The sequence below is a fragment of the Podarcis melisellensis genome (assembly GCF_964234715.1).
Source record: "Podarcis melisellensis genome assembly, chromosome: 14".
NCBI lineage: Eukaryota > Metazoa > Chordata > Lepidosauria > Squamata > Lacertidae > Podarcis > Podarcis melisellensis.
Genome location: NC_138546.1, coordinates 6477898 through 6492705, shown reverse-complemented (window position 1 = coordinate 6492705; position 14808 = coordinate 6477898). Strand labels below are relative to the sequence as shown.

Genomic DNA, 14808 nt, shown 5'->3' with positions numbered 1-14808 from the left:
AAGATTCTTTATTTTGCATGGGAGGGGGCGAGTGATGTGCTTAAATTGTATTGTGTGGATATGACATTACGAGAGAGGGAGATGCCCACTGTGAATGCACGTCTCCTTTTAAGGACACCCACCCCAACCAGCAGGGGCCCTCCTCTCATGCGAGTTTACTTACTGGGTATCTCTAAACTAGGGTGAATGGCAGCTGCACTTTTAGCCGTCGGGGGCGAATGGCGGCCGTCCACCAGGTCGGACTCTGCATCTTGAGCCTCCCCGTGTATCACTGCGATCCCCAGTCTCAAGCGCTCTGCAAACGACTGAGCCCTGCGGACAAGGGGCAAGGACGTTAGAAAACACGTCCGTCCCCAATGCAAAGGACGGCAGAGAACCAGCCACACAAGCACAAGAGGGAAGGCAGGCAGGCAGCCCTCTCCCAAGAGCATTAAGCTGACAGGTGATCAGGGCAAGTTGGTGCCAAATTGATCTACTTCAGCACTTCCTAACCTGGTGTTGGACTACAACTCCCCGTCATCCCTAGCTAGCAGGACCAGTGGTCAGGGATGGTGGGAGTTGTAGTCTGACAACAGCTTGGGGACCCAAGTTTGAGAAACCACTGATCTAGTTCCTAAGGTGCAAGTGATAAATAAATGCCAATAGGGTGCATGGAATCATCGATCCGCACTGCTACCTTTGCAACCAATGAAGTTGGATGTTGGAAGATTCAGGGCGGACGAAAGACCTTCTTCACGCAGCGCATAGTTAAACTGTGGCGCTTGCTCCCACAAGGGGGCAGTGATGGCCACCAACCCAGATGCCTTTAAGAGAGAACTGGGCGAATTCACAAGATCACAAGTCACTTCATGTATCTAGTCCAGAATTGTTGATTTGCCTTCCCGCAATTGATCCATGCATACAGCTTTGTGTTTCCAACTCAAGACCCATTGGAGAACATCTCACCCAGTTCAATCTTTGAAAAACAGCTTTGAAAAACTTTTTCATTTTCTCCAGTGTGCTACCCTGGCCGTTCTGTGCTTGGACTTACGTTACTTGTTGAACGGTTCATTTATCCAGTCTGTATAACATTTACCGCACATGTAACTTGTTAAGATAGAGTTGTATAATTATCCACTCCATGTTTATACAGTATCTCCAGGGTTTGTTTTGCACATGGCACCTTAGTATGTTTGTTGTTTGAATGGTTAACAGTCTATCTCTTTTTTAGCTATTATTCTATTAAATTTGGTTTTATACTTATAAGCCAGTTTGTGGTGTTGTTGTTTTATTGTATTATTATTACTGTCACCACATTTGATACTTTGTGTATATACTTTGCAGTCCTGATAATCGCCCACCGTTCAGTTTCACTAAAGGACTCCCCACCCCCAGGAAATATGGCAGCTATTTTATGACTGGCACTCTCTCAAATTTGGAAAAGTGCCCACTGGTCCAGAACAGCTGCTGGCTCCGGCATTAGTTTAATAAGCAGAAATGCACACAACTTGGTTCGCAGCCAAGACCCGCTACCCACCCTTGCAAATTATTATGATATCGACCCCTATCTAGAGTCAAACTTCAGGTGTTAAAAGAAGATAGTTGATGCTACACAGTAACATGGTTTTGGAGTACCCACCCACCTCTTTGCAGATGCCGGAGATTTGGCCACGATCACAGCATTTCTGTAGTCTGGAATCTGAAAAACCAAACAAACACAAACACATGAAATGGGCTGTGTGTGCCTTTGGTCTGATCTGATTCTTGTGATGTTGTTCATTTTTTAAAATTCCCAATACAGAAGCAAAAACACTGCTTCCCGCTTTCCCCCAACAAACTTTTCCCCTTTTATGAGTTTGCCCTGCCCAGAGAGGACGGGGCTTAGGAACATTTCTGTAAGAGTCAGCAGCAAGATATTACAAGTCCTAAGTGGTAAAATGACAATGACAATGGACTGTTAGTTGTAAGCTCATGTTCTTAACTGCTCCCCCCCCCCAAAAAAAACCCCTCATTTTTGGTCCTCACCTGGACTGCGGTGACATCAAAAACAAGGCATTGCTCATCTTGCCAGCCTAGCTTAGGACTGGATGGACGGGCCAGTTTTTCAGTACCCAATCCACCTGGCTTGGAATGAAATGACATGACTTCGCTCACCTCTTCTTGAATGTACTGTAGCAAAAATGGAGATGCTCTCAGGTTGTCAACCGGGACATTGAAGAAACCCTGGATTTCCTTTTGATGCAAATCCATGGTGATGAGGTGAGTCAGACCTTGGGGAGACCAAGGGAAGCAGTGCTTTAAGGTCACTTCACCAACAAAGAGCAAGAAATCCACATTCGATGCATGGCAGCTGTTAAAAGCTGGTTCTCAAAGAAGCTTTTACTTAGGAAATGCTTATCCCTTACACCCCATAGTAAGTGTGAGACTTTGCACTTTCAGTAAGGGAAGGCAGGATATAAATTCAATAAAAATACAATAAAATGCCTGCCAAAGAAAATTCTGTCTCATTTGTGCTCTTATATCCCATCGTTCCTCAAAAGGATTGTCACTCCCAAATTTTATTCTAACAACCACCCTGCGCAGTAGGTTAGCCCAACTGGGGTGCCCAAACTTTTTTCAAAGAGGGCCAGATTTGATTATCTGAACATGCGTGAGGACCGACCAAAGTTGTATTTTTAGGACTGAAGTTCTTGAGCTTTTTTTTAGGATTTAAATTTACACCAAAGTTGTTCAGCTTTTGAGCTTTTGGGGGGATTTTACCCCAGGACATATACTGCCACAGGGGACGGATTAAATCGACCGGTGGGCCAGGTTAGACCCCCGGAACGGACTTTGGACATGCCTGGCTAAGCTTTGTGGCTTGGCAGGGACTGGAGATCTACATCCACAGGGCCTGGACAGTTGGCAGGATGTTGTGGCCCCACACACAGCAGTCATGTCCCCCCACTAGCCCTTCACAGCAGTAAGCGGGGGGGGGAATGGAACCACTGGATGCCGACAGCTCAGGGCGGTTTCGCTTCATAGTGAGGGCAGCTTCACAGGTGGCGCAGATTCTTTCCACTCACCCCCTCCAAGGGCACTGAGTCTGCCAAGCCTCGCTGCGCTATGGCAGCGACAGCACCGCCTGCCAGCCCAGCAAAGTATGGGCAAAGCAGGGCATTTTTAAGTTACTTGCAGCATCTGCAAAGGGAAAGAAGTACCAACTGGCAGGTGTAGTCTGGATTCAAACTGCACCTGCCCGGGAGGAAAGCTGGGCTTGGTAACAGCGTCAATCAGCTGATTTTACAGCAGGCCTCTCTAGGTGGCAATACGGCAGCTCCCAATGGGTAGATCCTGAGTGCAGCTGATCCCAGTGAGAGTTCCCACTTTAAACTCCCAATTGTTCCTTTGTAACTGTGTCCTTAGCTGTCCCCACCCCCATATTTAATAAATAATAATAATAACAACTTTCTATGTCTGTTTACATGCGTTTGATGGGAGGGAGGTTATTGGCTTGGTTTTGATATTGTTCTTACTATGTATTTTGTAATTTTATATTGTGATCTGTGCTTTTTGGGTGAAGGATAGTAGATAATGATAATAGTATTTTAGACTGGCTATTTAATGTGTGTTTTGTTTCATAGTTCGTAACATTTCCTTTGTTCATAGATGCATTTCTTAATTATTATGCATGACGATTATATAATGCAATTCTCATCGATTTAATATTTTGGCCCGTTAATTACTATGCAGTTGTTTTATTGTTAGGACTTTATGAGTATTTCCTTACAGAAACATCAACTAACTCTGTAAGGTTTTAATAAGGAAAATTAATACCAAAAGCTAACAGCAAAAAACCCACTACTGACCAAGAGTCAAATCAGGACTGCCAGTCTAAGCGGATTCAGATGAAACTGGGCATGTCTCTCAATATACAAAAAGAGATTTATTTGCCCCAAAACCCAAGAAAAGAGACAGCATGTGTGAACAGGAGAGAATTTAGGAAATAGAAGGGACTGGATGGAGAGCAGTCCAAGTACAGAATTTTGTCCCACAGACCAAGGAACCTGCCTTATAAAAGAGTCAGACAACCTAGCTCAGTATTATCTACATCAGGGTTTCCCAAACTTGGATCTCCAGCTCCCCCCCCCACTACATTTCCCATCACCCCTGACCCACTGGTCCTACTAGCTAGGGGTGTTGGCAGTTGTTGTCCAAAACCAGTTGGAGACCCAAGTTTGGGAAACCCTGGTGTACACAGACTGGCAGCGGCTCTCCAAATCTCAGGCGGGGCTCTTTTCCAGCAGCACCTGGAGATGCCAGGGGCTACCTGTTGTCTCCAACAAAATCCGACTCAGAGTAGACCCAATGGGCCTGAGCTGCGTCATCTCCTGTGGGGCTACTTCAAGGACCAGCAATGGATACACCCCTAAACCTGGGACGATTTGCATGCAAAGGATGTGCTCTAACCACTGAGCTTCAGCAAGGCGCTGCCTCCCTTTGTGAGTGACCAGTCTTTTCCTCCACTGTCTCATGAAAGGAACTTTAAAGGAGAGCCAAGGCCTATAGTCTACAGCAGTGACTGAAGACATACTTAGAGCGGACAGGGTGAGGGTGCGCGTGTCCTGCCATGGCCTCGCCTGCTGCTCTCTGTCCTTACCCGCCTTGCACATCATCGAAGCCAGAAGCTTAGAGACAATGGAGCCCCTTTTCCTCATCTTGCACTGCTTGCTGTATGGGAAGTAGGGAACCACGCCAATAATGCTTTTGGCACAGGACGTTTTACAGGCATACACCATGATGAGGAGCTCCATGATGGTCGTATTCACATCCCTGCAATGAGAAGGGCGCTGGTTCTGTATCGGGACTTCACTCGACAACAAACCCTATATTGCATTCTGACGCAATCGGGCCCCTCGTCTGCCGAAGAGGGCAGGTAGAGCAACAGGACATTACGCAGGGCTTTCGACCTTGAGGAACACTCTGAAATCATTGCCGCCACACCTGTTTTCGGGAAGATTAACTATTCCTCCTCCTCTTCATGGGTCCGCAAGGACATTTCAGACAGAATCAAAGAATGGTAGAGTTGGAAGGGACCACAAGTGTCATCTAGTCCAACCCCCTGCAATGCAGGAATCTTTTTGCCCAACATGAGGCTCAAACCCAGGACCCTGAGGTTACCAGCTGAGCTATTGTGTTTCCCAGCTCACTACTGGTCAGATCTCTCCCTAAGGCTCCTTCTTGAACCTCACATGCATTTGGAACACCACTCCCTGAGGCTTAGCATTTGGGGCAGGCTCTCATTTGCCACCCCAGCTGTGGAGAAGTACAGGATCACTGAAAGACATACCCCAGCTGTACTGGATCCTATGCTCGGGAAGACTCTGCCCCCTCCCTCTGGAAAGATCAAATTTTCTGGGGTAAGGCCAGCTAAGATTTGTGGACCTCTGCTTCCATGGATTTCAACTGCGTGTGCAGCATTCATTACCCCAAAAAAGAGAGAGGAACAGTAGAGGCTCCACATCCCTGAGCCCTTTTTCTGGGGAGGAAAGAAAGGCCATGGTTAGAGGGCGGGGGTAGAAACCTCCCTTCTGGGAGGGGCTCTCCAAGTCTCTCTATCTGGACCATGGCACTTTCCTTAGGCCACACCTCTCACTGGTTTCTCTCAAGTGTTTTTGCCTGGCTGGAACTATGATGGCGACTCTTGCTTGCCTTGCCATATGGATGATATTCGAGAGGTGTGTGAGAGAGTGCAGAAACTAGCCTGCTGTATAAAGGTAAGATTCAGATTCAAGGTTCTGTCCACTTTTGCCTCTGAGCCCACCCACCACTGCCCCCGGAAGGCAGACCAGAAGGCAATATGGCCCTCAGCTGAGAAAAGGTTTCCCAATACAGTAAATGTCAATAAATGGTTTTGTTCCCTCCCCACTATGCTTCCTTTGGACCAGAGATGTGCTAGCATTGCTACCCAGCCGTCTTTGCAGTGGGGCAAACACCAATTACAGGAAGGCAACATAGTGACCTGCAAACAGCATGCTCCTTCCCTCTCCCCCAAAAGCAGAGATGAGCTGGGGAAACAAAGAGGTTGCAGCAAGGAGTGTCTCTCAAATTGACAGGTACCAGTTAGTAACAGCATAAGAAAGCAAGATAAAATTAGAGTGCAGGAACAGCAACTCCTCCATAACCTAGTTACAGGTGCTTAAAATAGTTCCCGTCTTTGTCTAACTCTGGTACAGCTACCCTTGATCAGAGCTTCTTCAATGAGCTTTGGATACCTGCATGTTTTGCCTATATCAACTTATGCAAGATGGAAAGTGGGGGTTTAAGAGAATAGATTTAGAGCATCCCTTTTTTAAATACCATGGTTTAAAAGAAAAAAGCAGAGGGAAGCATATAGGCCAGACTTTTCAGGGAAACTCTGCCAAATCATTTAGGGGATTAGAGACATTTGCTTTAAAATTGATGCTGGCTGAACAATTCTTAAAGGGAACATAATGGACAGCGAATGGCAGTAGACCACAGACATCTAACAAGAGGGGTTTAAAAGGAACAGAGACCAAGTTAATAAGCTCTACCCGCCACCACAAGCAATACATAGATACAGTTCAATCAGAACCAAATTCGGAAATGCCTGGGGTTTAATTCTGAGCAGACATTTGTACTCACTTTGAGACAGTCTGGATGATGAAGACATCTTTTCCTCTCACAGACTCCTGAATCTGTACCCGCGTTTCTGCCAAAAGAAAACATGCACTGGGTTTTGACACATGCTTGCAAAGTACATCAGCGTTAAGCTCCAATCACCCAATCTCCAATCATCAGGTGAGACCATATTGAAAACCCATCTCATAGGAAAATATTAACATTGCTGTTTCCCCTTCACTTGCAGTAGGAGCAGGACTGTAGCAGAGCACATGCTCCACATGCAAAGGTCCCATTTAATGTCATTGGCCTCTCCAGTTAAATGGATCAGGCAGCAAGTATTACGAAAGGGCTCTGCCAGAGACCTTGGAGAGGTGCTGCCGATCAGAGCAAAGCAATACTGGGCAAACAGTGTGACCTGGTGCAATGCATCTTCCTAGGGCTAGTAAGGAATGCTGCAGGTCTCCTGGCCACATAAACCGGTGCCTTAAAAGTTACCACAATCACTCGGAAAAGGAACGTGGAAACAGTTCCAATCCACGTGACAATTACTCAGAAACATTGCAGCTGGGGTGAGAAAGATATATGGCAACACCCCTCCTGGTGGTCATAGAAGAGCCCTGCTGGATTTCAGCTGGAGGTAAATAAATAGCTCCATCCTCCATTAAATTTTCTAGGGTGCGCTTGTCAGCTCTTCAAGAAAGCTGTATAACAAGTTGTTCTTTTTTTAGGTCTAAAGGTGGTTGTCCAGTAGCAAACCACCAGAAGCCAACATTATTTGGTCACAGTGCCATGAGAAACATTCAAAGAGCAAATAAGGTTTGCCACTCCCCGACCCACATCATCATCTGAAGTCCTTCTTTGTGTGCCCCTTCCTTGGGAGGCCCAGAGGGCAGTGACACAAGAACAAACCTCTTTGGTGGTGGTTCCCCCACTTGTGGAATGCTATTCCTGGGGAGACTTGCCTGACACCATCATTACATAGATGCCAGGCAAAAACATTTCTTTTCCACTAGGGATTTGGGCTCTTTTATTATCTGCGAACACCTTCAGTGGGTGTGACATTTTAATCCTGCCTTATAGAAACATGATTCTCTTTTAGGTTTTTCTTTTTCTGTTATGCTGGTCTCAATGTACATGCTTGTTTATATATTGTAAGTTGTCTTTAGCTACCTTGGTGGAAAATGTGACGAACAATAATGAATAATAATAATAATTGATGATGATGATGCAGGATCCTAAAGAACCTCTGAAGGCCCATAACAGAGGCCAACACCTGTATGGTCACAGGTTAAGGCCTCTACTGTCACGGTCCGGTTCACGGATGGTCGAAGTCCCGGCTGGGGATATCGGGACCGGGGGCAAGATGGCAGGGTAGGAGCAGGAACGGGCGTCCAGAAGCCAGGAGTCGGGAAGCCAAGAGTCCGAGGGTCAGAGAGCCAGGAGTCAAGAAGCCAAGGGCCCAAAGGTCAGGAAGCAAGGAGTCATGAAGTCAGGGCTCCGAGGATCAAGAAGCAAGGAGTCAAATGCAGCAAGGCAGGGAATGTGTTGCTATGGCAAAGAGCCAAAGGGAAATGCTGACCTTATATCCCTTCCCAGCTCTTGCCACCAGGTGCTGTGAGTTACCAACCGACCTCACCTGTGTGGCTGTGCCTTGCCTCTTCAGAACAAACTTAGGAAGGCCCCAGTCCTGCAAAGTCCTACTGGTCACAGGGCCTGGCTCCTGCACGCACTCCTGACACCTACTCTTCAGCAAAGATCTTCCAGGTCACTGCTACACTCACACGATGCACACTCAAGATACTGACCAACAAGCATCCTACATGGATGATCTGGCATCCCCCAGCCCCCAGCCTCTGCACTAGCGTGGAAGCCAAATCCAAAGAAGGCTGGAACCTTGAAGTGCTCAGGCAGTCTCATCAGGGAAGGACAAACAGAGAAGGGCCACTGAGAATGATGCCCTGCTTGAGACTTTCCTGGAGGCGTCTGATTGGCCACCGTTGGAAACAGAATGCTGAGCAACATGGGTCCATCCAGGTTCTTGTCTGTTTAATGTACAGGCTGAACAACAAGTCAATATCCTACAAATGTGAGGTGATGGGTGCTCCAAACGTCGCAACAGGGTGCTGCAAGCACAGCAGCAGGCAGTACAGTTCTTCATCAGCAAATTAATAGCCCCCAAAGGTACATCAAATGGCCATGGATCAGCTATCACTAAATAGTGTAGTAAGCCTATTGTGACGTTCGGAGCACCCATCATCTCACGTTTGTAGGATACTGACTGTGGAAAGGCATTCTGCCTCCATTTCAGTGATCTTTGACAGTGACTTACCACTCCTCTACCATTCCTGTTCATGGAACATTTATTTGATTCTTATTAGTTTGTGACTCCATGCACATATTATATGTCTTCTGTTTATGGATTTCGAAACAGTATAGTGTTATAAAAATATTGTTAGTATATTATTAGCTGGCGTGTTGCTTGCTGTTGTTCAGAGTGTTCAGTTTTGCAACACAGGGGATTTTCTTTGGTGTATAATGTACAGGCTGGGCTGTGCCAAATGCAGCTTCTCTTCTTCCTTACCATGTTGTGCAATGCAGGCAAGAGACAGGAAAGCTCAACACTGCATGCCTGTCACAGAACTGCAAGGACAGGCTGACAACAGGAAGATGCTGCGGAAGGAAAACCAGGAAGTGGCCTCTTACACTTGTTTAGTTAAGGAAACGGCAAGAGCAGACACATGGATCACCTAAAGGGACAAACTCTCCAGGGAAAAAGAGGCAGGGGGAAGGGAGAGGAAAGAGGTTGTTATGGGAGGTGCTTCATAAACTAGATCCTCTTCCTTCAGCTCCCAGCGATGAACGCTTTAAGTAAGGGCTTTGAGTGGAAGATGCTCACCTCTGTTCGGCTCCTGGTAAACCTGGACTTTGCCCATCTCCACCCCCAGGCGCCTGGAAAGGTAGACAAGACAAAGCTCACTGAAGCAAGGATGAATTAGAATTGAGATTGAAAACAACATTTTCAACAGGAAGGGCAACCTTTCTTCTTCTTGCGCCCTCCAGAGGTTTTTGACTACAACTCCCACCAGTTCCAGCCAGTGTGGATGATGGAAGTTGCATATGGAGAGCACCAAATCGGTGAAGGCTGAAATCACTTAACAGTTTTTTGTACTCTAGTCCCAAACAATGGTCCGCAGAACACCAGTAGTCCAAAAGCTTCATTCAAATGGTCTGTGGTGGGTCTGCATTAAATACCCACACCGATTTATAACTGTATTCGTACTGCTTCTATTTCTTATGTTGTATTTCAACTTGAATTCTAAGGAATGCAAACTGCAATACAATAAATATAGAAGATAAAAGAAGCAACAAAAAGAATTAAAAGTCATACAGCATCTCTAACACAGAACATTACAATTGCTACAACAGGCAAAAAATTAATAATCATTAAGTGTCTGCCAAGACCTTTTGCCATTTTTTAAGTGGTTCGAGGGTGGGGGGAGTTTGGGAAGCCCTCTTTCCCTAAATGATTATAGTCCTAACAGCAGCCTGCCTGCAGCACAAACCCTGGATCACTGAACTCTCTAAGCAGGTTATTGCTAAGACTTGACTCAATGTCCCCAATGTCAAAAGGCAGCTTCTGCCCACTCCTGCCACAGCACAGATTCTGCTCACTTGTTACATCCAGAAGGATCTGCCTACAAATGCACTTTTGAGAAACAATTGCCATTTCTCCAACTGCAGGAACAATTGCCATACAGATGTCACGCTTTATAGGAATGAGCTGCTGCTCAGGTTTGTAGACCGCAGCTGCCATACCTGTGGGTCTTTTTGCAACAATTTAAGAAGCGGTAATAGAATCCCAACTTGCTATTAATCTTATGTATTGTCATTGCGGAAAATAGCACACAGCTCACTTTGCCATTACTCCTTCCTGGGCAAATTTCCCCCATAAACTTCTTCTGCTACTTCTCTCATTCAGTGCCAGACCAAAACTAGAATCTTTTCTGCAAGATAACCTGATGGGATTTCTTCTAGCCCTTCAACAGACCATCTCCGTTTCTAAGCATCCACATTACTCAGTAAATGGCTCCCTTTCTGGTCTGGGCAAGCAACTGTCAAGGGCAGGAGAAAACAAAATCACACAAAGTCATGCTGTGACTATCATTGGCTCAGCTCAATGTACATTGGGTGTTTTGGGAGGCTAAGCATTGGCTGAACAGGCTTGGCCCAAAATAAGTGTTCTCAAAAGGATCGTTCTGCAAAATGAATCTGAAAAACAGCCAGTGCACACAGCATGACCTAACTGTCAAGAGACCTTCTGGCTGTAAGAAACGCTAAGATGAGTGGCTCTCTTGAGAGAACACAAGCTTAAATAACAGGATGGGCAAGAACTGGGAATAGGGGAAGGGGAAGAGCAGAAGGAGCAATGTACCCTTAGTCTCCAAGCCTTATAAAACTGCTCTCATAGCATTCACTCTTAAAATCTGTCTGCTCTTCATGGGCCACCATGTTGTCATTCCTGGAATCAGGAATGTGGCACAACTATTAAGAAAGGTCTTGTTCGGCTGCTTCAATTCTAGAACTTGGATCCACTCACTTGGTTCCATTATTCTGAGTTTCCACTGAACTGCTGCTGAAGAGGCAAGCTAATCTTCAGTTCAAACTTTGAAATCTACACCCAAAAATGGTTGGCCTCTTCAGCACATAACAGAAGCATCATAAACCTCGAACTTGCTTTTGGTGTGAGGGATTGCAGGGGCTACCTAAGAGGTGCACCAGGACCCAGTGATAATCCTCAGACCACCTTTATCTTAAACTTTCCGGCTAGGAAAGCCAGATATATATATTAGGTAATGCTTTAAGACCAAGCAGACTTTAATACGTGGGTTTATCATATGTGGGTTTATCATGTTAGAACAAAGCCTGCATTATACTAACCCTGCACCTTTAAATGTAACTTTCTCTTGGCAAAAACAGCAGTGAGACATTACTAAGTAACTTGACAATGTAATCTTGCTGAGAGCCGTACATTACGCTCATACCAGCCAGACCCAACACCCCACATTGAAACAGAGGCAGCACAGAGTGCTTAGGAAGAAAAATACAGCGGCTGTTACTTACTCGGCAATTTTCTTTGATAGTTCCATGCACGATGGGTTGGAATTGGCTGAAAATAGCACCAGCCCACCCTTCGTTATATTCATGATGGATCCTGTACCATTGGGTGCCACACAAAACATCAAATCCTCCTTTGTCTTCCCACTTTTAAAATACTGCAAGAAGATCAAAAGCACATTAGCTCTAAATAAGCAACGTGAAGCATGAAGACCCAATTTTCAATATTTTCTGCCACCCTTGTATGCTCTGCCCATGCTGTGTAACCCCCCTTCAAGTACCAATCTGAAGGAACTTAAGACATCTCGCCCCATTCAGCAATGATCAGACTACCATTGGGGTTGCCAGCTTATCAACCCGAAACTGCAGCTGTACTTACAACTGCAACTTGGCGTGAATAGGTGGTAACACCCACATCCACACTGTGACAAAAGTTTTGTCTGCTGGTTTCTGGACATCAAGATGCTGTTAAAAGTAAAATAGCAGGCTGGACTTTTCTTCCTGATTTATTTGCAACTATTATATATTATTTATGAATCAACTTTCACATTTATCTCATGGCGATTTATGAACGTACAATAAAAACGGTGTGCAGAAGTGAGAATTCAATTTCACGTGAGAACACAGGGACCTATAGTAGTGAAGACAGTTATGTGTGACTGAGATGCCTTGGTCGCGGGTGGAAGGAGAACCTCAGGTCCATGGGGAAGCAAATTGTGACTCTCCAGGTTTCTTCATTTAGAAGACATCTGAAGGCAGACCTATATTGGGAAGTTTTTAATGTTTGATATTTTACTATGTTTTATATAAGTTGTAAGATGCCCAGAGTGGCTGGGGAAACCCGGCCAGATTGGCAGGGTATAAATAAAATAAAATAATAAAATAATAAAATAAAATAAAATAAATAAATAAATTAAAATAAATTAAAATAAAATAAAATAAAATAAAATAATAATAATAAATTGCCTTTCCCAAACCACACCCCTCCCTAGCTCTGCTCTCGGCCCTCATTTTTTTGCCTGCTTGGAATGTGCCCTTGAACACTGAGTATTGAATATTGCCTCTTTCATACCTGGATGAATGATGGTGTGTATAGAATGTTCCAATTATTGCATAACTGGAATAAAGTTGTTTTTTTTTAAAAAAAAAAGTAAATGACCCCTGGACAGTTAAGTCCAGTCAAAGGTGACTATGGGGTTGTGGCACTCATCTAGCCTTTCAGGCCGAGGGAGCCGGTGTTTGTCCACAGACAGCTTTCCAGGTCATGTGGCCAGGATGACTAAACTGCTTGTGGCACAATGGAACACCGTGACGGAAGCCAGAGCACACAGAAACACTGTTTACCTTACTGCCGCAGTGGTACCTATTTATCTACTTGCACTGGTGTGCTTTCAAACTGCTAGGTTGGCAGGAGCTAGGACAGAGCAGCGGAAGCTCACTCTGTAGCAGGGATTCGAACTGCCAACCTTCAGATTGGCAAGCCCTATAAAGGTAAGAGTTGCATCCATGGCTCAGATCACTTTTGCTTCCGGCCCTGCCCATGTGGCTCCCAGAAGGTCCCCCCCACAAATAAGTATGGCCCTTTAGCAAAGAAGGATTACCTCACCCCTGCCTTAAACAAAAAAACAGAGCTTGCTCCCAGTTCCAGCCCTGATGCCTTATCCATCTTAAACAAAAGGCTGTTGGTTCAGGGTAACTCTTGATACCAACCACCTCTGACAGTTTTGCTAATATAAGCCAGCGCCCAGGTCTGATTAATGTTCTTAGAGAAAGCACTTACAAATAAAGGTTGCGGCTGAGAAAAGAGCTGTGCGAAGTTGGCACACAGAGCTGAAGCTCTCTTGCACTTTACTCTCCTCCTGAGGACAATGCCACTAGCATCCTTTCAAAAAATTTACCTGTGGAAACAGAGGAGAGAATATAACCATTAAGAGATACGGGAAGTAAGAGCAGATGGTAAAGATTATCCCAGTGGTCTTTATTTTGCAAAAATAAGAACAAACACCCTTTGCTGCACCTTTTGAAAACTATACGTTTGGGACTCTAATGAAACTGAGAAATAGGACTTCAGTCATCAGTATTAAACAATATGCAATGATTTGATTACGTATTAACCAGAAAAAGTGCCAAATCATTGCCATTTGCCTATTAAAAAATAAACACCTGTCCCTTCATCCAAGCTCCAATACAGATATATAGCTAAGAAAAAGAAAAAATTCTATCTACTATCAGCTATCTTTCAAAAACGTGTCACACAATCAAAGAGAAAGAGCAACGTGGTACATACAGACTACAGTCAAGAATGGTGCTTTCTCCTGTTTTTGGAGGGTGGCATCTATAAAAATACTGTTAGTCATAGCTGTGACTAATACTGGGCAACACCGTTATTAAAAAATCTTCTCCCAGCCTCTGCAAACAGACCACATTCTATTCGTCCAGACATAGTGGAATTTCACAGCCGAAAGGAGGGTGGGCAAATCTCACTTGTAGCAGAGCCTCTACCATCACACCACATTCTCATTAATATAAACCATGCCCATTTCAGAGAAGCTCTTTTTGAAGGAAGAAATGTTACAAATTATTGTTTAAAAGACATTGAATTAACTAACAACACGATCAAGCACGCACTGTCAAAAGCAGAGGCTGCCTTTTCAAAACAGAAGGCGGGCAGAAAATTCAGCACAGCGAAGACAGGAAAACCACAATCCAAACAAGCAAACGTTTTCTCTTGTGATCATTCACTAACGCAGCATCAACCAACGTGGTGCACCCTAGATCTATTAGCCTACAACTGCCATCAGCCCCAGCTAGCATTGCCACTCTTTTCCAGATACCTTGGAAAAGTGAGGTCTTGGTGCTGTGTGTGTGTGTGCGCATGGGGCAGTGGGAAGCACTGATCCAGGGGACAGAGAGGCCATACTAACTAAAAGATCCAAATGTGCCCACAGGCCTAACATGCTTGGTGACCTGTGGGTTGGGGCTCAAACCCAGTGTACAGCAGGACTTCAAACAACCTCATTCACTACAAACCAATGAGTCACCCAAGGAACTCTTATCCATTGTAAAGATTGAATTATAGGCATCATTAAC

At 45.1% G+C, this 14808-nt stretch overlaps 1 protein-coding gene across 4 annotated transcripts in view; it reads right to left on the bottom strand.

Annotated features, from left to right (window-relative positions):
* PRPSAP2 (phosphoribosyl pyrophosphate synthetase associated protein 2) overlaps positions 1 to 14808 on the bottom strand; it is a 30120-nt gene that overhangs the window by 10818 nt on the left and 4494 nt on the right. For all 4 annotated transcript variants that reach the window (XM_081889318.1, XM_081889315.1, XM_081889316.1 and 1 more), the window contains exons 2-9: positions 13499 to 13616; positions 11725 to 11876; positions 9500 to 9552; positions 6625 to 6691; positions 4619 to 4791; positions 2134 to 2249; positions 1623 to 1678; positions 164 to 312 (exon numbers count right to left, since the gene is read on the bottom strand). In XM_081889318.1, coding sequence (XP_081745444.1) covers positions 164 to 312; positions 1623 to 1678; positions 2134 to 2249; positions 4619 to 4791; positions 6625 to 6691; positions 9500 to 9552; positions 11725 to 11843 — 733 coding nt within the window. In that variant the 5' untranslated portion in view covers positions 11844 to 11876; positions 13499 to 13616. The remainder of the gene's footprint in view (positions 1 to 163; positions 313 to 1622; positions 1679 to 2133; positions 2250 to 4618; positions 4792 to 6624; positions 6692 to 9499; positions 9553 to 11724; positions 11877 to 13498; positions 13617 to 14808) is intronic.